Source organism: Labeo rohita, chromosome 16 (genome assembly GCF_022985175.1).
Source record: "Labeo rohita strain BAU-BD-2019 chromosome 16, IGBB_LRoh.1.0, whole genome shotgun sequence".
Lineage (NCBI taxonomy): Eukaryota > Metazoa > Chordata > Actinopteri > Cypriniformes > Cyprinidae > Labeo > Labeo rohita.
The window spans coordinates 29,918,334-29,944,260 of record NC_066884.1 but is presented as its reverse complement, the minus strand read 5'-3'; the positions used below and the strand labels follow the sequence as shown (position 1 = coordinate 29,944,260).

At 35.7% G+C, this 25,927-nt stretch overlaps 1 protein-coding gene across 1 annotated transcript in view; it reads right to left on the bottom strand.

Moving 5' to 3' along the window:
* dnah5 (dynein, axonemal, heavy chain 5) overlaps nt 1–25,927 on the bottom strand; it is a 110,265-nt gene that overhangs the window by 44,423 nt on the left and 39,915 nt on the right. Inside the window, exons 39-58 of the mRNA XM_051132385.1 lie at nt 25,224–25,418; nt 24,802–24,936; nt 24,508–24,615; nt 24,220–24,373; nt 23,963–24,109; nt 23,143–23,384; nt 21,628–21,804; nt 20,079–20,283; nt 19,329–19,471; nt 18,292–18,426; nt 15,140–15,262; nt 14,402–14,615; nt 13,426–13,649; nt 13,100–13,298; nt 10,494–10,666; nt 10,035–10,165; nt 7,214–7,367; nt 3,531–3,798; nt 2,474–2,705; nt 1,764–1,878 (exon numbers count right to left, since the gene is read on the bottom strand). Of these exons, the coding sequence (XP_050988342.1) occupies nt 1,764–1,878; nt 2,474–2,705; nt 3,531–3,798; nt 7,214–7,367; nt 10,035–10,165; nt 10,494–10,666; nt 13,100–13,298; nt 13,426–13,649; nt 14,402–14,615; nt 15,140–15,262; nt 18,292–18,426; nt 19,329–19,471; nt 20,079–20,283; nt 21,628–21,804; nt 23,143–23,384; nt 23,963–24,109; nt 24,220–24,373; nt 24,508–24,615; nt 24,802–24,936; nt 25,224–25,418 (3,474 nt within the window). The remainder of the gene's footprint in view (nt 1–1,763; nt 1,879–2,473; nt 2,706–3,530; nt 3,799–7,213; nt 7,368–10,034; nt 10,166–10,493; nt 10,667–13,099; nt 13,299–13,425; nt 13,650–14,401; nt 14,616–15,139; nt 15,263–18,291; nt 18,427–19,328; nt 19,472–20,078; nt 20,284–21,627; nt 21,805–23,142; nt 23,385–23,962; nt 24,110–24,219; nt 24,374–24,507; nt 24,616–24,801; nt 24,937–25,223; nt 25,419–25,927) is intronic.

The following is a 25,927-nucleotide window of genomic DNA, read 5'->3' as shown; positions in this document are numbered from 1 at the left end:
CATTAATGTCAGTTCTTACATCGTGAGAAATCTGTGATTGTATCAGTTCTGACAAGTTACCGCAATGTGATGTTGCAACATCACATTGTTGCATTGGGACATCTAAATGATTATATGAAATAAACAGCTTTAAAATGCCATGTTTTGATTATCTATAGAGGCCTTGAAAAGGAAAAAAAAAAGTGCTTTTGAGTGTCTTATTGTTAAATAAAATTAGATCTTACTTTTACCAGCAATACATTTCATTTGTGATCAGATTATCAAAAGCTATCCAGTGTCAGGATGCTGGTTTGACAGATCCAGTTGTATTTGTGTCTTTGTTCATTTGGGGTGCATGGCTATTGTATTTGTCCAACCACAGGTTTTTGTTCATGGTGTTTGTGTTCTGTTGTGTTTAGCCAAGTGTTTAACTGTCAGTTGTTTTCCAGCCCTCTTTCTGTCTTGTTACTTCATTACCATCCTCACCTGTTATTTTTCCCTTTATATTTTATATTCCCTATAAAATATATAAATTATATATATTTTATATATATTAAATTTTTTTTTTTCCTGTCCTAAACTAGATTGTGTTTTGCATTTAGTCATTCATGTCTTGCTTTCTAATCTTATCTACAACAGTTATCTAGTATTTATTTATGTATTTATTTCATTTTGATCAAAGCTTTGGATCATGTTTTTCATAAAGCTCCCGCTTACATATCCAATTAAATTTAGATTTTTCCTTTCTTAATTATTTTATTTTCTTCTTTTTCTTCAACATTCCTCTTTCAGATTTTCTGATTTTCCCCTTTTTATTTCACCTTTTTCTCCATGGTGGTCTGCCTACAATTTGATTCTATTTATTTACTTATTTATTTTGTTTTTCCAGTTTCCCCATCTTCCTGGCTGCTGAACTGCCTTCGTTATCCCAACGTTTCATCCCCTCTCCACTTCTCCCTGCCTCACCTGCCACCACTGCCAGCTGATCTTCTGCCTCATCAACCGTCATCCCTATCCTCCTGTGCAGACTGCTCTCCTTTTAATGGCTATGTGGACGTGATCTTGTCTAGCCCTTGTTTCTTCATGTTAAAAAAAAATATTATTTTACTCTGCAACTTGAATACTCCTCTCTCTGGAGCCCTGTCATCCAACAGTAGGAACACCTACAAACAACCAACAGTACAGCAAACCGGTGTCACTAAGCGCTAAAACTGCTGTCAGTACAAAACAGTTTCAAAACCCTGTGGAAAAAATACATCATCTAGTGTAAATATGGTCAATTTAGACCTATTCTGCAGAGTTCCATCCCTAATACAAACACACCTGCTTGTAATCTTCAAATATTCACTTGTCTTCAAAGAGAGCGTACTGTCAATCTGAACAAGCCGACCAGCATAATATGTTAGTCATAAAAACTTCAGGCCTATAGTCTGTCATTTATTTTAAGGACAACTATTCTTTTCCCCTAGGACACAAACATGCTGATATCTGAGTAATAAGCCTTTTGTACTCCTGTCCCTGTACAACAAACCAAGAACTTCAATATTGCCTGGAAACTTCATTTTTCGGATGATGACTCAAGCACTCCACTGTGCACAGAAATAAGTGGACAGGGGAGCTGACACACTCCTAAGAGGCCTCTGTTAAAACTGACCAGGATTTTGAGAGTTTTGTTGACTTTTACTAGCCAACTACGGTTAGAAATAATGAATAAAATTTTGTAATAATCAAACTGAATTGAAAGTTATATTAGGAGGTGCAGAATCATAAACAAACATATTTACCATATCGGCCTTCTCATTGGCTATTTGAAGTTCTTTCTCCTTCACCTCCAGTTCTTTGCTAAGGGCAGCAACAGACTCAGAGGCCTCCTTGAGTTTCTGGAGGCCGGTGTTCATCCTAATGAAACAATGCACTTGGAAATGAAAGTCTTCGATAACATAGTTTCAGACTACATAATTAATTTTTACAGAAAGTCAGGGGGGAATCCACTAAGAATGAATTGTGCCTACTGATAGTGCTGTTTATTTGCATAGACTAAATGAATTATGCAAATTGAGTAACAATACCATTGCACCCACTAAGGTCCTTGCACAGCGCAGTTTCAGATATTGCAGTAGGTTGAGCAGGATGCAAAAGATTGCTGGCATCTGGCATACTTTGTGGGTATTTTGCTGTATCACACCACAACATCTAATCTACCATCTCATTTCCTTGGTTAGTAATAATACAGTAATTATGCCAGGCAAAAAATGCCTGTTTTTTTTTTTTTCCATAATGAGGAATCTGTATTTACAAAAAGGGTTTGGGAAGGGGATTGACAATGACTTTATTCAAATATACAAAGTGCAGCACTATTTCAACACCAGGTTTAGCACCTTTTTTTTTTTTTTCTTTCACAAATGCAAAGTACAAAAGTGGCACAACACTTCATTTAATCTTTAGTCAATCCACCCCTCAGGACATATATAATTCTATTTCTGATTACACTGACCTGTCCGCGAGTGTCTGAACCTCTGAGTGCTTCTCTTTGTAGATGGTCTTGTAGTCATGGATGAAGGACAGGTAGGATTTGGGTGTGACGTGTGTGGAACGTCGGTACCTCTGAAAATAATCTGCACACTTTTCTGCCACCCCATCCTGAAAAGAGCCCATGCACTGAACCACTTCCCCCTTTACCTCAGGAGTGCAGTCTATGTCATATGTGGACAGGAAGTGTTCTGACACTGAGGAAAAACAAACAAAAATCTTTTGTTTTCTTTTTTTTTTTTTTTAATTTCTTTGCATAACATGCATATAAACTGTTTATCTAGCAATAGCTACAATCACATTCATTTTTGCTCTGACTGATTGCTGTGATGCTTTTCTTGATTATCTTTCAATGTGTTTAAATTATTGCTTCATTCACAGCTACATTAACCCTCCAGTTCTAACAGAGCAGAAGAGATGTTCTCTAAAATGTGATTCATTTACATTGTTTGTGGAACATTTTGCTCCGTTCCTAAATTACTTGTTTTCTGCATTATACTGTACAGCCACACACATTTACTCTGACAATAAATTTTGGTGGCTATATTCTGAATAGACTATTATCGTTTTAAGACCTTGGTTTGAGTGTTGATTTTCACAGGTAATTGTATTTGGTCTGCGATTTAGCCAATTTATACATTATAGCTGCTGGGGCTCTGGAATACTTTATATATATATATATATATATATATATATAATGACAAAAATGTCCACCAGTACCATTTTTTAGAGCGTCTAATTCCCCCTGTAAATATAGAGTACCCACGAAGCAAATGGGGTCAAATGGGGCCAAAACTTTTTGAAATAGCAGTGAAATATAGCCACTCTGTCAAACCAGTCCATGTATGCTCCATTCTAGTTCTTGTTTGATCCAGCACACATATTTGAGTAAATGTACTTGTGATAAAAAATGTAAATGTGATATATTTTTGCTATATTAAGGCATCAGAATCACCACCAGATTTTAGGGTTCCCCTTGGGTATATTGAACCTCCATGGGTCTGACATTTTAAATTACTGACCTGCGATCAGAGCATCTTTGGGCCAGCGGCTAAACCAGTCCATGGTGCACCCTGAAATGAGAGCAGGAAACTTCAAAGCTCGATTACGGAACCTCTCCCCGACTGGAGAGAAGCACAGAACCACGTGAAGGTTCTGCCTCACTCTGCTCATAAAATACTCATGTAGGTTTTCATTTGTGGGCGGTCGCCGTGGAAACTCTCGCTTCATGACTGGAATGAGGTCACTGATAATCTCGTCGATCTCATCTCGAGCAAACAGATTGGACACCTGTGGCAGACAGAATATTTCACAGCTCATTAGATTAGACCTAGCCTTGGTTTCTCTGGAAATTTATAGCAAATGTACAATCTAGACATAATGACACACCTGAGGGGATAAAATCACTCCTTCAAGGGAGGGGAGAAGACATTTAAATGTTCTTAGTCAGTCTCTGAATCACTTAAGGGATAGTTCACCCAAAAATACAAAGCCTGTTATCATTTATTCATACTTAAGTCTTTCCAAACCCATATGACTTTCTATCATGGACCACAAAAGAAGACATTCTAAAGACAGTGCTCTTTTACATACAATGAAAACATGTCGTATATTTTCAGGTTTGATGTCAACAATGATAGCAGCTGATTGTGATTTCGCCATTTTTAAATATGTGTAAAACTAAATGAGATTTAATTCAGTGTTGGTTTGTTTTCTATCATATGGCATTAGAAGACTTGGAATACAGCCCATGAGTCATATGATTTTATGGTACCTTGGTAGCCCCTGGTTACTATACAGCAATGCACGGCAAAGAACAGTCTGACCAATTTCTTCAAAACACCTCCTTTCATGTTCCACAGAAGAGGGAAAAAATGTATTATGGATTTGGAATGACATAAGGCTGAATAAAGGATCGCAGATTTTTCATTATTTAGTGAATAATTCCTTTGAGGTGATCATATTCATTGGGAATGAATTTATTGAACAGATCACCTTCTCTCCAACTCTCTGCAGATTCTCTCCGAACCTTGTCAAGCCTTTGAGGTACATTAGAGTTCAGATATTTCAAGTGGTAAGAAGAATTTACTTGAGTTCATCACTGTGTTTTATTTGTAATAGACCCCCAATCGCAACACAGTTCAGATATGTTACCTTGGACCACAAAACCAGTCATAAGGGTCAATTTTTGGAATCTGAGATTTATACATCATCTGAATGCTGAATAAATAAGCTTTCCATTGATTGTTAGGATAGAACAATATTTGTCTGAGATACAACTATTTAAAAATCTGTAATTGGAGGGTGCAAAAAAATCAAAATATTGAGAAAATTGCCTTTAAAGTTGTCCAAATTAAGTTCTTTGCAATGCATATTACTAATCAAAAACTAAGTTTTGATATATTTACGGTATTTACAAAATTTTATAATAATTTTAAATAATATTTACAAAATATCTACATGAAACATGATCTTTACTTAATATCCTAATGATTTCTGGCGTAAAAAAAATAATGATAATTTTGACCCATACAATGTATTTTTGGCTATTGCTACAAATACACCTGTGCTACTTAAGTAAGCAAAATGCAAGGTTGTATAATTAAGCATACATTTATATTATGGTTAAAAAAAAATCTATAACCCCTACAGATACAGAGCTTCTATGTTGTGTATTGCCAATTTAATACTTCTTTTGATTAAATACAATACTATTAGCAGTATAATTTGAGTGAAAAGCTGAACATGATTGCAGTGTGCGCCTTTCACTTTCAGCAGCACCCAAGCTGGCATAAAACTGAAATGTCTTTGTTATGATTCGAGAATGTTCCAAAGAGTATTTCGTGTGCATCAGTGGAAGTTTTTGGACATGGTCAGTGTCACAAATTTGCTTATTTGATTAGTGACCTAGGAATAGTGTAAACAGTTTAAAGCAGTTTCTTAGTTTTACATTTTGAAAAACACTAAAACATTGTTTAGTAGCTTATTTTCAGGTTATACATTACATTTTAAATCCCAGATTTTCAAAGTGGTTTAATGCTGCTGAGCCCCACTGTACAGTATAAGACAATTGCTATTATATTACACTATGCTGCAACTGTCTGTCAGGAGACAAAAAGCTCTCAGAAGGACTATGAATGGATTAGTGCATGACTGGAACCAGGCAATATATTTCACTTAAATTTGGCTACACAGGTCTCCTGCTGCATGACATCTACATTGAGTAGATGCATGAGTACAACATTTTCAGTCTCAGAGAAATACATGAGCTAAAGTCTGTCTCGTCATGTCCTCTAAAGATTTATCTTGCTGTTTTGCTCTCTTTTCAGAATCTTGGATAATAACTTGCACTGAACTCCATTTATTATTGCCTCTGTCTTCCACACTGACACACCAATCTCGCCTCATCAGTTTCCCAACTAAACCCTTAGATACTCAGTATAACTGAGGGCTTGTGTGTTTCATTAATATTCTTGAGCAGGGCCATCTCTCCCCGGGTCCTCGAGTGCTCTTCTCCTGTGCAGTCAATTCTCTTTATGTACTTAACAGCATGATTAATGAAATAACAACCTCCACCAAACCCGGCTGACCAAAAACCTTTCTAAGACTTTATGACAGCCTCGAAAAACCCCAAGAGGTGCACCCTGCAGTTTGGATGATAGCCAATTATTCTCAAACCCCTTTATTTATTCCGGGGTGTTGAGAAAGACGCATTGGAACATAGTGTTAACACAGTTAGCTATTTGTAAAGCTTTTTATTCTTCCTGGTCTTCCCTATGACTACCTACTCTCTCTCTCTTCCTCTTTCCTACAGGCCCACATGGAATATTTTCCCACAGATCTCTGCAGATTGTTCTGCAGATTTCCACAGGTTATGTCTTCTATAGCATACACCCTTGCATTTTTGTTCATTTTCTGTTATATTTCTATATATTTCTATTATGTTATATTTCTGTCAATATTTCTATAATAAATATTTTATATTAATAATAGTAACAAATTATTTTAGTTTCAGATTAAGCTTAGTCAGGACAAGAGGCATAAGAATTACATTTTCTGTTGAAAATGTAAATAAATAAATATTGTTTTCCTTGAATATTTTACTAATGTAGTCTGTCAATAAATGCAATTCTAAATAAAAAAGTTTATCTATCCAACTCATCCCTCTGTCCACCCATAGCTCTGCAGTAGTGCAGTGTTCTCCCCCGAGGTGCAGTCATGTTAATGCAACACCTCCTCAATGCTGCTCTGTTGGTTTCAGTGTGATGGATAAAATCCACAACAAGTGAGTGCAGCCAATGCTCTCTGGCAGGTGTCACATTCCAGGATGCAGAGCTTCTATTTTTTTCCCCTCTTTGACAAACCCATCTGTCTCTCTAATATGAAGCAATGCATCTCGTGCCTCACAGATCCCATTTATTTGTGTGTCATTACCACACAGAATGAGCTCTGTAATTTGTCAGAGGACAGGGCGACATGCTCCCTTTGTTTATTTTCATTATAGCACCTCAGGAAATCTGACTTATTTGTAGTGAAATAAAGGTTGAGTTATTAGGCGGACATACGTTGCAACCTTGGGAACACATGTAGCTTGGCTTATTTTAGCTTGTGTTCTGAAAACATCATGAAATGGCTCAGTATGAATGCTGTGGGGATTGTGGGGAAGGGTGTTTCTATAAGCATGATGTCAGAATGGTTCTCTGACCTCTCCTGATGAAAGGACGTTGTTCATGTACTCCAGGAAGGATTCATCCTTGATCTCGTTGTCAGTGAAAATAAAGCTGATGCCTTTGCCCTGTTGTCCGGCAGTCCTGTACAATCCCTTCAGGTCCTCCATCAGGTTGAGGGTGTTGTAGGAACTAAAAACACAGCATGCAAAACAGCAGTCTTTATTTCTCTGGCAGAGTTTCCCAAATTGGGGTTGATAAAAAGCTAAATAAAATAAATCAGTAAAATTAAAAATATTTACTTAAAATCACAGTGGGTATACAAGTAATGATGATTTTCTAAAAAAATAATTTATTTCTCTTACAATTAAATGCTTGTTTCTTATATGAAAATTCTATGAACTCTAACTACAAAATAAATGTAAAAAAAAAAAAAAAAAACAATCGCGCACTTTTCTTCTTGATCTTCTTCCTGGCCTATAGCTGTTTTCATTTTTTGAACACATGAAACAAATGAAACAAATTCTGTATATATATATATATATATGTGTGTGTGTTTGTGTGTGTGTGTGTGTATGAAGAGTTCAACTGCAAAAGCCTCAAAAGTCTGATGTTTTCCTTTAAAATCAGCATTTCTTTCTGGCTACTATGTATAGGTTTCTACGTAAGTACACTGTGAAAAAAAAGAAAAGAAAAAGAAAATAGATTTGTTACCCCTCTCCCTTCAGTTGTTTTGTCAACTAAAATATTCCAGCTGTCACTAAAATTAACATTAAGCAACTTAAAAATTTCAAGTTGACTAAACAAAACATTTTAAGACAGAGGGGTAACAAATTATAATTAAGTTGAAACAACTTTTTGAAATATATATGTTTTTTTTTTTTTTTTTACAGTGTACTGGTACTTCTGAATGGGTACTGGTACTTCTGAATATATATATATATATATACACACACACACACACACACACACACACCCTCCAACACTAGTGTTCTGTTCTTTTTCTATTCTATTTACTTCTATCTACTATTCTATCTACTTGTTTTCTTTTTATACTTATTATTAATAAAACTGACCCTCTAACACTTCTGTTCTCTATGCTTCTTCTATTCTATCTACTTGTTTTTTTTTAAATTTGTATAAATAAATAAGCCTTCCTTTTGTGTACTGCATTAGACTAACCATGACTTTCCAAGGCATTTACATATTATTGATCTGTTTTTTTGGTTTGTTGCTTCTGTTGTTCTCATTTGTAAGTCACTTTGGATAAAAGCATCTTTTGTAATCATGTAAATTTAAATTACTGTAATTCTGTAAAACTTGAAGGAAAAATCAAACAACAAGTGGCTTAAAAGCGGCATAATCCATTTTTACACGCAGTGGATTACTTTTGTTTGTGAAGGAAATTCGAAAATTCAGGTCCATTAGGTTTTCATTACATTATTATTCTATAACATCTTATCTGTCATCTCTGAAAATATCTTGGCGAAATCCACTTGTTTAGTGCAGAAAAAAAGCAATTAATTGCAGCAAGCAGAAATTACTGTTTCTTTTATGTTAAGAACGTGCTTCTAAGGTGCTTTCCTTAAGCACCACAAAAACAGTCCAATGACCCCTTTAAGAATGCCCTTTTAATTCCATCAACATTTTCAATTTAGTGAGACAGTGAACAAAACTGACATGTCGCCTTTTCACAACTCTGTACCAAACAAATATGGTACTGGGTGAAAAAAGGCTGCCTGGATGCAGAGAATTGTAAGCAGCTTGTGTTTTGAAAGCAACAAGGTGAAATCCATCTGTTTTCTCTGGGGAATATCATACACAGTCTGAGATCAACACCAGATTTATTCATATCATTCTAAAATATAAGCAGCAATGAAAAACAGTTTTCTAATATGAGTCAAACTGCCAAAGGCTTGCTGCTATCACCGCAAATGCAAACAAAGAAAAGTGCCATGGAATTACAGGTGGCCACAGGCAAAATATTTCATTTCCCCATCAGAAAACAATTCCCTCCAAACAGTCAGAAATGAGTCAACATAAAAAAATAAAAAAAAAGAGAATCACTTGACAGTTGGCTCCCTGTTTTTCTACAGGCTTTAATGATTAGCAGATATTTCCACTTTCAGTTTTATCACTGAATTATCAATTGCATTGGAAGACAGGGGTCTGAATTGAAAATGTCTAGTCTCATTGTCTGAATCAGACTGCAGAGCTGATTGGATATGGGTTCTTTCCTCTTTATAGTCTGCAACAGCAGAGCTGAATTGGAATTTGAAGGCCAAAACACTCTTATACACAGATACCATCTACTGGAGCTCAACTAAACTGCATTACACCAAAAAAAAAAAAAACTTAAATTATCTTTTTATATTTATATTAATGGTCAAGAAAAGGTTGCAAACTGGATTCAAACTAGTGTCAGCCACATGAACACTGATTCATTGTTCTACTGTGTCAACAGTACTCTATTACTCTATTACTGAGCAACAATAAAAAATAAAAAAGAAAGAAACCAACAACATAAAATTAACCCATGGATGTGGTCTGTCCAATCAGTTATTGGTATTGTTTTTAAAATGAGCATTTTTATTATTAATTTTTGATATTCATAAAAATGGGAAACAAAAACATAGCCATTACAACGACACATGTTTATTACATTGCTATAACTGTGTTAACTAAGGTATTACTGTGTAGTAAAAAGAGATGGATTGAAAAGATTGTCTAGACATGTGATGATGTAGATATACTACTCAAACAACAGGAGACAGATGGAATTTCATCTGTCTGCCTGGAGGGGAAAAGTGAATTTGAATAAAGAGGGTATAAATGATTGAGTATGTGAAGGTGACTCACCGGGTGAGTGTAATCTGGAAAGTCTTGTAGCCAGCAATGAAGGATGCTAGTCTTGTCAGACTCTGTTTTCCAGATCCCCCTACACCGACCAGCAGGGCATTTCCCCGGGGGGTTCTGATAATCCGAGAAATCTGGGGAAAAGTGTGGATGAGAGAAAAGAGGGGGAGACAGATCCCACCTCACTACCATGCAAATGTCTATACACACACTTCACATAAAAAAACTCAGAGCACTTGTTTGTACTCTACTCTAAAGTAGGACATGTGTGGGTCCTGTAATGAGCGTGGAAAGTAAATTGGAAAATTTCTTGTGAGCGCCAAGTTGTTGAAATATTTTATTTATTTATTTTTTTGTTAACAAGGGCAGGATTACCAAACAGGCCCGGGTTCGGCCTTGATGATCACCTGCTATCAATACAGAGATACAATAAACATAAGTGTCGTAAGATACTCTGTGTACCTTAACCAGATGAATCATGGCATCCCTGAAGAAGACCATATCCATGCCTGCTCCTCTGATGCTTTCGTTATAATGACTCAAAAACATGTTCAGCCTCTCCATTAGACTTTCAAAAGATTTGATGGGTTCGTATACTTTTGGCATGTCGAAATCAGTTTCTTCTGGCTCTTCACCTGTATATAACACAAACCGGCACGTCTAGATATTTCATTTCAATTCAGAAGAGAAGCTGCTAATCAACTCTATTCTGCGAACATTATATGTTAACAAATGTCTTACTAATTTTTCTTGCACGCAATGAAAATCAAATTAAAGGTGCAATAGGTGATTGTCTTCAGAAACATTTTTTGTTTTGCTGGTTGAAAGTCTCTTCACATTCAATCATAGCAATCATTAAAGGAGAAGTCCACTTCCAGAACAACAATTTACAGATAATGTACTCACCCCCTTGTCATCCAAGATGTTGATGTCTTTCTTTCTTCAGTCGTAAAGAAATTATGTTTTTTTTTTTTTGAGGAAAACATTTCAGGATTTTTCTCCATATAATGGACTGATATGGTGCCCCAAGTTTGAACTTCCAAAATGCAGTTTAAATGCGGCTTCAAACGATCCCAATTGCGGTTGTAAACGATCCCAGCCGAGGAAGAAGGGTCTTATCTAGTGAAACGATTGGTTATTTTCATAAAAATAATACAATTTATATACTTTTTAATGTCAAATGCGTGTCTTGTCTTGTTCTCCCTGAACTCTTGTGTATTCTGGCTCAAGACAGTTAGGGTATGTCGAAAAACTCTGATCGTATTTTCTCCCTCAACTTCAAAATCGTCCTATATCACTGTTTTACCTTTTTTGTTAAGGGTGTTTGATCTTGTTACGGAGTGAGCGAGACGAGAGGCGAGCGGATCCATATGCGAGCTTTTATTTAAGGGACGAGACAGATACATGGTCGAACAGGCAGGAACTAAACACTGGGAACAAGAGAACAAGGAAACTAGGAAACGCTAACAATGGAAAATAACAACAACACTCCGTCGCTTGCATGGGGAAAGTCCGGGGCTTTTATAGTGCTGCTGATTGGTCACGGGTGCTGACGCAATCAGCGCGATGGATACTGGGAGATGTAGTCCGGGGTGTAATGTAACAGTCAGTGTGTGATAAGGTGAGAGTGACATCTGGTGGAGAGCGGACCTCGGAACATCGACCAGATTTGTGACAGATCGTCTTCGCATGTTTACTTTGCAAAGACTGGGTCAGAACTTCTACAGGAATGTAGGATGATTTTGAATTGATTTTTGAAATTGAGGGTGAAAATACAAATATTATTATATCAGAAAATAACCGTTTCATAATCAAATAATCGTTTCACTAGATAAGACCCTTCTTCCTCGGCTGGGATCGTTTACAACCGCATTTGGGATTATATGTATTTTTATATTCTGTGGAAGGTGGAGGACCAAGAAATATTAGTCCAATTAAAATGTTTGGTCCGAACATTATGATAGGCTGTCCTATCTGCCTGTCAACATATGTATTTGCATACCCTGTTCGCGCAGACAGCATACGTCATCAGCACGTTCACATATGCACGTTCACATATGCTATGCAGACAGAGCAAGAATGGCAGGCAAGTGTCAACAACCTGATCTTCCTTTCTGGTATTGTAATACTTTTACTAACTGTACTCTAAAGTGTTCTCACGGTTAATGACATATGATGTTGTAACGGCCACTAGAGGTAGTTTTGTGGCAGACTGACAACAATCCAACGCTCTCCATTGACTTTGTATTGCGGAAAGCTGCCTCCTTGTCATTTCTGAGTTATAACAAAAAACAGAACAATGTCTAAAAGCTGCTATGTGACAATGTGTACAGTAAACAAGCTAAAAAACCCAGAAATAAGTTTTTATAAGCTGTCGACCCAAAAATGAGCGTTCTCAGAGTAATATGTCACGTTGCGCTCTACTTTTGTGTCCTTAAACGCTTGTTTTTGGGGTCGACAGCTTATAAAAATGTATGTCTGGGTTTTTTAGCTTGTTTACTGTACACTTTGTCACATAGCAGCTTTTAGACATTGTTCTGTTTTTTGTTATACGTCAAAAATGACAAGGAGGTAGCAGCTGAACATTTCAATTCTGTGTTACAATGTATTGTAGTAATGTTGTCTCAGGTCGTCTAGTCTATGTGCGTAGATGCGTTCGGGAGGTGTGGCTTTGGACGGCGATTTGCAGGGAGGTTGGGACGTTCATTTTCAGTGCTATCAGGCTAAAGTTAGCATTTTCCAAGATCTCCTATTGCACCTTTAATACAAGTAATATTTGGGTGGGTGTTTATTAGGCATGTTCAAAGTGTTTTTAAGGTGAATCAGTTTGTTGGTGACCATCTTGGTTATGCTCAAGAGCAGTTATTTGTACTGATGTCTGTGTATTAAGAAAACAGCAAAGAATAATGCTACTAAACAAATGTATTACACTAAACATTAGCAGAATTTAACTGAACTGTCTCTGTTCAATTAAAATTTTAGTCAGTTTAATACAAAAAAAAAAATAATAATAATAATGCAATTTTATTTTTTTTTATTTGTTTTTTTGATTTGTTTCTGATTATTACCTGTGGCCTCAGGTGCATCTCTGAGAAAGTCGACAAAGTAGGAATCCACCCCAAGATCCACCACCACTCGTTCTTCTTCCCCAAGCTCTTCTTCCACCAGTTTAGCCAGTGTGTAGTCAAACCAGGCCACGTCCTCTGGGGCAGTAAACCGGTCAGCAATAACACGTTTGCATTCATGCTTCCACAGACATAGTAATACCTGGACACAATTTTTTATTTCATGTACATGTTTCACTGAAAGAATACTGGAACCAATAAAAAAATCTGGAAATTTCTACATATTTACAGTTGATTCTGAATAAGATCAGAAATACAATTCCACTCACATCAGATGAGCTGATAACCTCTGCAGCCACGGTGAGCATTCCCTGCCAGATGCGGGAGAGGTCACGCAGGTTAAAAATGTAGTGAAAGTTGGCAGGAGTGGGCAACATTTTAACCTTTGTCATTTGCCATAGTCTTCGGGTCAGTGGAACCAGCCTGAACACTGTATTGCGTACGTCTTCCGAAAATCCCCGACGGGAACAGTAATGACCAGTGCCTATCACGCCTGCGGCAGAAATAGATATATATTGCATGTGTGCAAAGCGAATGAGAAAGGATTGCACTGTAGCAGACAGGAAATTCACAAAAGTGAAGGACAGAATGAGCAAATGTGGCCCTTCTGAATGATAGAATACTGAGCTGAATAAGGATGACAATTGTCACAAATTGTGACACTATTACACATATATTGAGATGCATGGAATATAATTTCAAAAACTGTCAATATAAAGATTCAGACCTACAGACAGAGAGAGAACCACTAACAATAACCCATAGTCAGAATCAATACGCAATTACAAAATCAGTTCTGCTTAAGCAAAGCTGTTGACAACCTTGACCAAATTAAATGAGATGTGATAAATCATATTTCTCTGAGTCAAGCCAAGAAGCACGTTCCACATACTTATTTCGTTTTTGTTTTTTCTTTTTTTCTGCCTTTTATAACATTAAAATGCATGTCTAACTAGATTATTTGCTGGATTCTTTTTAAATATTTCTATTCCATCTGCCATTATACTATCAAAGGAAACAATGACACAACCACAAAGAGCAAAATACTGTTATATTTAGAATATGATTTGCAGTGTGCTGAATACTAATGCATGAAGTCTGTGATAGTATGTTATTGCTACAATTTTAAGACAAAGGGGTGAAACAATTGTGCCTCAAATTGAGTTTTAGATCTTCACTTTTCTAACTATGATCCTAAAGTAATGGATTTTTACTCTTTTACAAATGGCAGAACATGATACTTACCAAAGATCTTGTCTATGGATGCATTGGAAGGAAGAGAACAGTTGAAAATAGAAAACTGTCTCTTCAGTCTCTGGGGAATGTCATTTCGTCCCCCTCCAGGGTGGATCATAGCCGCCAAGAATTGGATATCTACAATGTTAGTGAACTCTCCTGGTTTCTCCAGGTTAAAAAAGCCATTTTGCTCCATCAGCTGCCGAACTATCTCATTGGTGACCTGTGAATAGAGTTAATGGATTCTGTGAATATGTTTCTTTGTTCAGAATTTGCAAACAGTGGATCCACATTGACAAAGTCGATGTTTTAGCACCTTGATTCATGATCACAATTTATGATTTCATAATTTGATAAATAACTGATGACATCTCTAAGAGAAAATGTACACACCTGTCTCCTTTAAACAAAATAATGCCTACCACTTGCTTTGCAAGGGGGGAAATTAGCGCAACATAAATTGTACAAGAAAAATAATACTGAATTTTGGGAACAATAAATCTAATTCCAATAGAAAGGAGGCCTGTATGCCTGTAACAGCACAGATAGAGCCTTGAAAAAAGTGTTAGTGAATGGGATGCAGGTGTTTGTCTTGAAACTGTTTAATGACTTCACCTGTGCTTCTTGGGAAAGAAACTTTACCACATAAAAAATAAAACAAAAATGAACAAACATACAAATACTGGTTATTACATCATGCAGCTTAAAGCAACTATTTAGGAAGTTTTATCATATGCAGTTACTTACTTGGTCACCCCACTCATTGATCACAGGCATATTGATGTCGTCAATAAAGATGGACATTTTCTTCCCTGCTGGAGGGCCGTAAGTGGTTCCCATTCGTTTATCTACATAACTCTCCACAGAACGCTAAAAAGTCCCAAGACACCGAAACAATCATATACATGCAGATTACCCACAAACACATCCAACAGCTGCTCATAAATTTGGAAGCACAGATGAGATTTGGATCAATAATGCAATAGTCAATAATGAAGCAGAGAATTTGATGGAACCATTAGTCAGACTAAATAACCCTTAACATCTGAGCCTAGTGATTGCTATGCACTTAAATGCTTTCAGTTCATTTTGGGTTTTCAGGTGTTACATCTGCCCAAAAGACAGCACTTTCTATAAAATCTGTAAATATACTATAATGCTGTGAGTTTATGTATAGATTTCACACTACCGTTCAAAATGTTACGTTTTTCTCTTTTTTTTTTAAATGCTCACCAAGGCTGCATGTATTTGATTAAAATACAGTAAATATATATTTTTTTCAGTGTATGCTGAATTGGTGTTTAAGTGACATTTCTTATTAGAGTTAAAAATAGTTGTATTATAATTATTTTTTTGTGAAAACTGTGATGCTTTTTCAAGATTCTTTGATAATAGAAAGTTTAAAGTGCATTTATTTTAAGTCCTTACTGTCACTTTTGATCAATTTAATGCATCCTTGCTGAATAAAAGCATTAATTTCCAAAACAATATATTCATAAATAACATTAACCACAGTAATATGCTATAATATCACATTAATATGCTATAAGTACCATGCATAAAACACACTGCACACTACGATAAAAGTTACAGTATTATAACCAATAAATACTAATAAATAAATACTAATAAACTAAAAAATATAATAGCACCAAAAACATTTTATATAACAAATTTAAAACAGGGGTTAAAGAGCAGCTTTAAATAACTAAATATTTTTCTACAAAAATGTGGTAAAATTCTGTGCAGGGAATCAAGTCTTTTAATTGTTTTTAAAACTATAATGGGTTAGATTTATACAGCGACGTTTTAGTGCCACGTCAAAAAATGTAAAAAGAATAAAAATAAAAAATCAAAGATTACGAGATTAAAGTCATAATATTTCTAGAATAAAGTAAAAACTCCCAGAATTAAGTAAAAATATTACCAGAATAAAGTCAAAGTATTACTAGAATAAAGTCGAAATATTGCGAGAATAAAGTCGAAATGTTTTGAGAATTTAAATCATAGAAATTAAAGTTATAACACTATGAGAGTATAGCCTATATTGCGCATGCAAAGGCCCGGATTGAGAGCACCAGGAAAAGATGCCAGACCACTGGAGTTTATTTGATTATTGTTAGCTCTTTTTTTATCATCTTACTGGGATGAGGAAGAATCGATTTTAAGGACTCGCGGAAACAGCTTAATATCAAGAATATGATATTTATTAACAGACTGAACAGGGACTTTTTATTCAGCTCACACACCCAATAGACATTCCTTTGGGGGGGCGCCAGCTCTCTTATTTAACCCTTCTTAATACACTACAGATTTATGTGGGGCTATTAGCAGAAATAATATTCAATGTGATTGCATTTGTTATTTATAATAGCCTTTAAAACAAAGTTTCAGCTTTCCAAATCAGTTTTATAGCGAAATACAAACAATGTGCCTTACGACAATATTTTTCAAGCTCTTTAATGTGGCGTGACAAATCACTGTATTCATGTTAAACAATTAATTAAATTATACTGTTTTCTTTGTGAAAATTCCACCACCTACTCTGCAAAAACGCCTGTGCCGTCCAACCTTTCATTCCTCACAATCATGTATTTAATTAAAAACAACAATAAAACATTCTAAAGGTTGAAGTGGGCTTGTTATAAATAACATACGATATATTGTTGTCTTTTCTGAGGTATATACCGTTAAGTAACTATTCACAAGCTGTTTTATTCATGGTATAATACATTAAATGATTGGACATAATATTTAACGTCTTCCATTCATTATTTACAGCATGCCAGCCACCCAGTATTTACAATAATTTTGTACTTTGTTGCTTTTAATATAACACAGCACATTTACACAGCTTTATTTCAAGTTCATATCAAGATATAAAAGTGAAGGAACATCAGAAGGCATAAAAAAACAGTATAGCCTAATTTAATGAAACAAATGTCTCATTATTGTAATCAGAAAGACTGACATGCCGCATAAACTGAAGCAAATACAGCAATCTGTCATGCCACATTAAAAAGCATGAAAAATAAATTATTGTAAGACATATTGTTTGTATTTCGCTATAAAACTGACATATTATAAAAAAGCTGAGACTTTGGGATTTCTCCCTGTGCTCCAAATCCGGGCCATTTGCATGCGCAATAGGCTAGAATATACTCTCAAAATATTATAACTCTAATCTCGTAATTGCTATGATTTAATTTTCGTTATTTTGACTTTATTCCCCAAATATTTTGACTTTATTCTCGTAATTCCGATTTTATTCTTGAAATATTTCGACTTTATTCTTGTAATATTTCGACTTTATTGTCATAATTTCTACTTTTTTTACGTAATATTTTGACTTTATTCTCATAATTTCAACTTTATTCTTGAAATATTTTGACTTTATTCACATAATTTTGACTTTATTCTCGCAATATTTTGACTTTATTCTCGTAATTTTAATTTTATTCTCGTAATATTTAGACTTTATTCTCGTAAGTTTGTCTTTATTCTCATACTACTCAGCTTTATTCTCGTAATATTTCAACTTTATTCTCATAATCTTTTTTTTTTTTTTTTTTTAACATGGAACTAAAATGCCGTTGTAGATTTCAGTGGTAATTTTTTTATTTTTTAAAATGCATATTACTTAAAAAAAATACACTCTTGAAAAAGAACTGAGCTACTGTGTTAGTTTAGTGCTAAAATATAGTTACTAACATCACTACTTTTAGTTAGTTTCCAACAGTGCTAATGTATTAAATAAATATTTTATTACAAATGCATTACAACTGTGCATGCATGTATGTGCACACTTCACAGAAAGTATTACCTGAATACCCGGTGTTAAAAGAGAAATACAGAAAAATACTGAACATGTTTTGGGGTTAAACATTGTCTTTATGTACCTGAAACATTAGAGGTGTGGTGGCAGAGGAGAAATTGAGACTCTTGGCAGTGTGGGACTCTGGGTCAAATTTGGACATGTAGCCTTTGATGATGACGGTTTTGGCAGTGCCCTGCTCTCCTATCAAAAGCACAGCCTGAAACACATGAAGAAAACATGAGTAGACTCCAGAGAGGGCGACCATCTGTCCTCTAATCATAGTGCTGGCAGCACAGGAAAACGCTTGATGACAAACAAAGTAGCTGTCCATTTAAACAAGCCTCACTCAGAGGAATCAATAATGCAGTCCTTCATTGTGTCACTGTTGAGAACCTACACTAGATATAGTGCTTTTATAAGGTCCAGGGGTTTTTATAATATGCCTTTTAATTGCAGTCCAATTCTCAAAGACGCAGATAACCCTATTCCACCCAAAATGGGACTCATTCATGTCAGAGCCGGTGCTATTGGGTATACAGTGAGATTTTTGTGAACTGAAACATGACAGTTACGTTTTCTATGTCTTTTTAATTCTAGTTTTGAGAACATATTTTAACATCCAAACTAATTAAATTAGCATCTTTATCATGCTATATGCTCCCAATTGCACGTACCCTAATACATTTCTTTATCAAAATACATAGAATGATGAATGTGTCAGTGCTCTGACAGCAAAGGTTAAGTTTGCATGAGCTTTGGAATGAAATTAAAGCTGTTCATGGCAAACCATTCCCCTGTCCGCATTTCCAACAGGGTGTCCTTGCATCTCTCAAGCAAAAACGTGCTGTAACTCAAATACATTATGGAGCTTTTCCTCACACAGTTTACTTGCATCATTTACTCTGAAGACTTGGAATAAAATATATAAAACAGTGGACTACAACTATGATCAGTTTATGGTGCGTAGCTGCCCCACAGCAAACAAAATAATAAAGAAAAGGTAATCAATTTATGACTGAATGTAAATTCATTCTGAGTCAAATGATACAGTCTCAGTCAGCTGCATGTAATCTCATAAAAACATACAAGAAATCACACAGAACTTAAAACAGCTCTCACCTTGCCCTGCTTTGCAATGGTCTGGATGAGAAAGTCAGTGCGAACATTGTCTACATTGGGCACCAGTATGGAGCCATACTCTGGTGTAGAGTCAGGTGGGTAAATATACTCTTCCACTCTGGTATTCCAGTGAACCCAGTGGCCTGCAAAACACACAATAGATAAATTTCCATTCTGAATAGAGAATCATGTAAGCACCTTCATTAAAATTCCATAAGGAAATGCCAATGTGTTCTATAATTAAATAGGGTTATTAGCCCTGGTTCTGACTCACAAGTGGAGTTTTTGGCACAAAAATGCAAGGCTGGGAAACTTTATCTTGTTTAGACATGACTGCTGCCAATTAGGGAGTCTATTTGAATTGCAAAGTGTGCAATATCTTGCTGGTAAAATTTCTAAATGACCTTGTGAACCAGAGGCTTTTGGGTCTAATATTTTGTTATATATTTCAGCTCTGAAAACAAAGACATAATCAGTTTTAAACAAAACTTAGTGTTACTAAACCAACATTGCTTGTCATTTACCAGTTGGAAAATCTATAAATTGTTTCTACTTTATCAGATCAATAAAAGCAGACGTTTCTTTATTGATTAGTTAATAATTACCTAATTACTTAAGATAAATGGAAGATTTATAGTAAACAGATCCATAACTGACAAAGGCAGATAAAAAGAAAGATAAATGCATTAGGTGATGGATGCAAAAATTAAGCAAACTGGGGAGAAGGAGGTGTTTAAGTGTATAAGATACCATCATTAGTGACGTAAAAGTCGAACATAGTGTCCTCGCTGTGGGGAGGGATGTTGGGAAGGTCCAGACGAATGTTGTCATGGTGACGGAGCCATCTCTCCAACTTCATTCGATCATCCAGTTCCAATAGGGCTCCCACACTCCACATCAGAGCAAAGACATACAGTCGCTCCATGTGCTCACGAGACAGCTCTCCTCCCTGCTCCTGATGGGTTACATCATCAAAGACATCATCAAAAGTCTGTCAGAGCACACAGGCCTGCAAATATTAAACTTTTATGGAACCTTTTATGGAAACAAAGCTTCATGGTCAGAATTCTCAGCACATTAACATAAACCATTCAAAAGTTAACTGTTTTCTACTTTAATATATTTTAAATTGTAATGTATTACTGAAAACAGCTGTGCTGCTTAACAGCATTTTAATGAAATGTAATATTTTTTTTTTCCAAAAAGGTCAAAGAGAGGGTACATGTAATACTAAATAGTGATGTATGAAGTTGTGACTAACCGTGTAAGTGGATTTCAGAAAGCGAAAAAATCTACAGAAGTATAGACTAAAGTATGTCCACTTTACAACAAATATGGCTTCTTTCATGTAAATGAAAGAAGGGAAAAGACGCCTCTGCACCAATCCCCTTTTATGAATGAATACATTTCAGGCCATGCAGTTAGTGATAAATGTTTCTTTTTGACCATACCACCTGAAGTTTTGATATTCTTCAACATTCTATCCAAAACAATATTTTGACTATCTGTGTTATGGTCCTTGACAGAAATGTCATTCATTTGCAGGGTGCATTGTTGGGATTCCATACACATTGTGTAAAAACAAATTACATCAAGTCCAAAGTGCTTCTGAAGGTTACATTTTTTTTTTATAAAGCTTTTGGGTATAACGTATATTCAGCTCATGCTTTAAATGAGCTGGACTTCTCACAGAATGATAGTGTGGAGACAACAGGGCTGTATAATGTGTGTCTCTAACTAAATGCTTTACAAAATGTGTGACATTTACTGGGAATTATTCATCCTAATCATATTCATGACTTTCAGATAAGGGGAAAATCTGCATTGGTTAAATATCAAAAAGACATGTACTGACTGAAACTGATCAGGAATTCATTATATTCATATTTGTAGACTGATTTAAGCTTTTTTCTGCTTATATTGCATCATATATTAAGTTGACATATTTAATTTTCTTCAGCTGATCAAAAAGCATTCAATATTTCAGTTTAATGACGACCACTTTCAACATAAGTCAAATGTTATTATTTGACATTAATAAATGGTATTATTTTGCCTTTTTGGGGGAAACAAGGTTGCTCGATGTCAGTACTGTAAAGGGTCTGGGGTTAGATACAAATATTATAGGATATAGCACTAATTGGTGACCCCTGGTATAGAGTGTATCCACTAACCACTGGATTACAGCTCTGTTCTTTAATGACAGACGCTGAAGTTATTTTTGATTGACAAGTAAGTAGGCAATCTTTCATTGTTGCAGAATCTGGGGTAATGAGGACTACAGCTGTTGAATCACAACCTTGGGCTGAATGAGTCCTTGCAGCATGTTTATGCACTGCATGATGACGAAGGCCTCCAGCATGTCCATTTTATACTGCAAAGATTGAACGCTGAACCGATAGAGCTCAGGAAAGGAGGAGGAGAAGAGCTCCCTCAGGACCACCCCTTCCTGAGGGGAACGATTCTTTAGCCAGCCCTAGGAGCACACACACAAACACACAAATGAAAAACCTGTTAGGAAGGACACACAGAGTAGGAGACAGACATCTGCACACAGAAATGAAATGAAGTATCCTTTAGAGCTCAAAAATAGTTTGACCTTCTTCTCTGTCTTTCTCTGGCTCTCCGTCATTTATTCTTCATGCATTGAACAGCTGAACACTTTGAAGTCGGATATAAAGACAGAGAGAAATGCCTTGGGGATTTTAGACTACATTAATTCAGAGTGGAGTAAAAGGAATAACTAGCAGAACCACCGGTTTCTACATTCGGGGTTCTGCAGATGCCTTTTTTTCACTTCTGTGATGCAAACGTGGAGGGAGATTTTTGTAGACTTCTGTCCCTCCACTGAAACTCCATTCCCCTAAAACTTCAATGCTTCAAACAACATTCAAATTTAGCGATTTAATTTAAGTTCTGAAGAGGCAAAATTGCTTCACATGATGAAACCGATGACCAAAATCTTTATGGATTTGGATAGACGCAAGGGTGAATAAATGACAACAGAATTGAATTTTTTGGTTGAACTAACCCTTTAGGTCAAACACAGAACCATCTGAAAAAAAAAATAAAAAACAGACAGCTTAACAGAATAGTTCACCTCAAAATTAAAATTCTGTCATCTATTGCTCACCCTCAGTTTGTCATCATTTGCTCATACTCAAATTTTCAATTCCAAGGAATATACTGGAATCTCTTTTGGTGTAGCTCTCAAGTCTTTTTCCCCCTTATGCCAGTTCAAACCTGCGCTCTAAGGTGTTCACTGTGGTGTTATTTGGCCTATTTTGACATACCATGAGTAGAAGTGCAAGCATTACTGAAATTTGAAAGCTACGGCAGGCTTTCAGTTGATCTCAATTTTGCTCTTATCCTCATACAAAGCTACAGTTATAATATGATAACAGTTCAGAAGACCTTGGCACAATCATGAATATTTTCATGATGCATTTTTGTCCTTTTCAGAGCTTTGCAGTGACTACTACCTCCTTTTTGTTACATGGAAAGAAAACATTCAAACAATGGAGTAAATTACTTTTCATTTCTGATTTTATGCATATATGGTAGTAAAAGTCACCTGACAGGTAATTGTATTTATTATATTATATTATATTATATTATATTATATTATATTATATTATATGCATGTTATTAACAATAATATAATAAATAATACATACAATAATACATTTTGGGGGTGGAGGGTCACACAAGAGAGTGCTAGCACATTTTTTCCCCACTTCAAGTACTGCCTACATTATCTAAATATACAATACCTAAAAAAAGTATGATTCAGTACTGGTTCCTCATGACCCACCTCCAAAATAGGGCTCCAGTTAAGGACAGAAGAGCTCATAAACACCATCCCATTACGGGACACTGTGGCAGGGGAAGCGTTATCAATATTGTGTGGCTCAAACACAATCTTGCAATTGGGGGCCATGGGGATGCGGTCACCATTGGCCAATGTCAGCGTGCGGTTATCATCCAGGACTGAGTTTAGGTTTTCAATCCATATAGCATCAACTGGCCCATCAAGGACAATCCATATGTGTTCCCCTATACACAACACGTGAAGTACAAATGAGAAATGAAACAGATACAAATACACAAAAGCAAAATGATGTGGCTTCCATCAATCATTATGAACAATGATTGACATCTGACATCTTATGGCCGATTGCTTTGCTCATTAGTGACTAAAGGCCTGTTTGATGTCTGCACTTGTTCATTGATCGAAAAAGCCCAGTCGATAGGCTTTAGCATGTTTTTCCCATTTAAATGAACCATTCTCTTTCATGTGTTATAGATCTCACTGCCTTTTATGTAAAGGGAGGGAATAGTGCGCTTTTCCCTCGTTGAGAGGTTTTTCAAACACTTTGGAAACCATCAGTTTTCTTACACAACTGACCGAAAAAAAAAGCCTTCAGGGGCTCTGCTGACATATATTAAAACATTTACTCCCTTAAAAATAGCAGTGTTTTTGCACATTTCAGAACAGATATTAAAAGTTTTAATGTTCAGTGCTTTACACTTTCAAGTTTCTTTGATATATATGATTAAATTCAGGAAATACACTTGTCAGAGCTGAAAAAGCTTCATGCATAATCTCTTGCTTTTTCTAATAGGTGATGTACCTTTCTTTGCTCTGAGCGTCTTCCTCCACAGAGTGGAAAAGATTCCATCAGTCCAGTCATTGGTTGCCACATCAAGTCGACCAAACATCTGAGGTGCAGTTATAGCCTTAGGGTTCATACGCATCTCTCTGTGAGGCTGGCCACAATCTAGACAAGAATTTAGTCAAAATCATAAATAAATTAAAAATACATTACCAATGAAATATTGATGGTAACATAATGGCCTGTTTTTTTTGTGCATGCTATCAAATTCTCACCGGTCATGGCCTTCATTAAGGTGTGAATGCAGGTTGTTTTTCCTGCTCCGCTGGGTCCTAGTGCCATCATCCCATGACGAACTCTTTGAGTCTCATATAGCTGAATGACCTTTAACCTCCATGGTGGGTGATTGATCAGACCAGCCTCAGTTACCTAGTAGAAAAAAAAGAAAGAATTAAAAAATAAATAAATAAATAAATACAAAAATAACCCAGTTCCTGGTCTAATTTTGGTGTAAGCTCTATATATCAATCAAATAAACTGTGTTTCAATTTTCTTTTTCCAACCTGTTTGTCTATGGCTGACTCCAGATCAGGGTATCCGGCTTTATCCAGCTGAATTCCAGGGAAAAGATCTTCAATCAAACTCAGGAACAATGGCTCATCCTCATCAATCTTAAACAACAGAGACAGATTTCACTTTTATGATAGATGATTTTAGAAAGGAATTCTGATACTGAACTGCAAACTGATATGAGAGATAACCTATTATCATTACCTATCACCCAGTGACATGAGGTATGGCTGTTCAGTCCATTGGTTGCTCATATGTGAAAACTGTACGTGTGCTGGCACTCTTACCAGTTTGGACAGGTTCATATCTCGCAAAACTCTCATGACAATAGTGGACTCTGTGTCATTAGGATTGGCCCGTTTTGCTGCTCCAAGTGTGCGCAGGACGGACAGGATATTGCGGAGACCAAAGTCATAGTGGACCTAGCAGAAAAAAGGAAACCTAGTTCAAACTCAAACAAACAAACAGGTAAATAACTATTAAAAACCACTAAAGTTCTATGACCTAAAATGCTTGCTGAATGATTTTTGTCTTTTTTATGTCTTAATGAAGTGTTTATAGGCTTGCAAAATAATACTTGAAATCTTTTTACACATGCACTTAAAGGCCCTAAAGTGCATATACCCCAATAATTTCTGCTTGCGGCTATATTTGCTCGTTGAATATCTGATTATTAATTATATAGTGCATTGCTGCTAATGATAGTCACCTGTTTAGAGAGCTGCTCCTCGCACAGCTTGTATAGAGTGAAGAATTTCCTGGCTAGTTCAATATTGTCAATGAAGCCACAGCTTGCCAGTTTCACTCTGATAATAATCTGTCTGTCAGGAACCATCATTGCCACTGAGCGGAAGTTAATTTTCAGATTCTCTGGAAGCTCCTGCCTCCCTGCATATCCAGGATTCTGAATGATAGAAAAAAATAACATGTGAAACTAACAACATACTGTAGATTTTTTTGTATTATGTTAGTGTGAATATGTGTAACCTTTTTTTGTGACCACTATTTCATTGGATCTTTTCTCACAAATTTTTACAAACAGTAATGAGATAAGTAGCTGTATCTAAATGAGATGTGTATCTATAAGTAACTGTAATATGTTTCATGTGTTCTATATAATATGAAAAAGAAAATAGGAGGAATTGACCAAGAGTAATGTTCTCTGCATCTCATTGTACTAAAATGGCCTCATTAGTGGTAAAAAAAAAAATCATAGTAACACATTGCTTAAGTGGTTTACTAGTTTTAGAAAATTCAAATTTTCATTTTAATTTTTTTAAAGAGTGGCAATGTGATAAAAGCCACCAATAAATAAAACATTACAACTTGCCACAATAATTCAGTTGATGTGCAGTCACAGTTGTGTTTTATGTGTTTACAGTGAAAGAAATGTGCAAACCACTGTAATAGTTT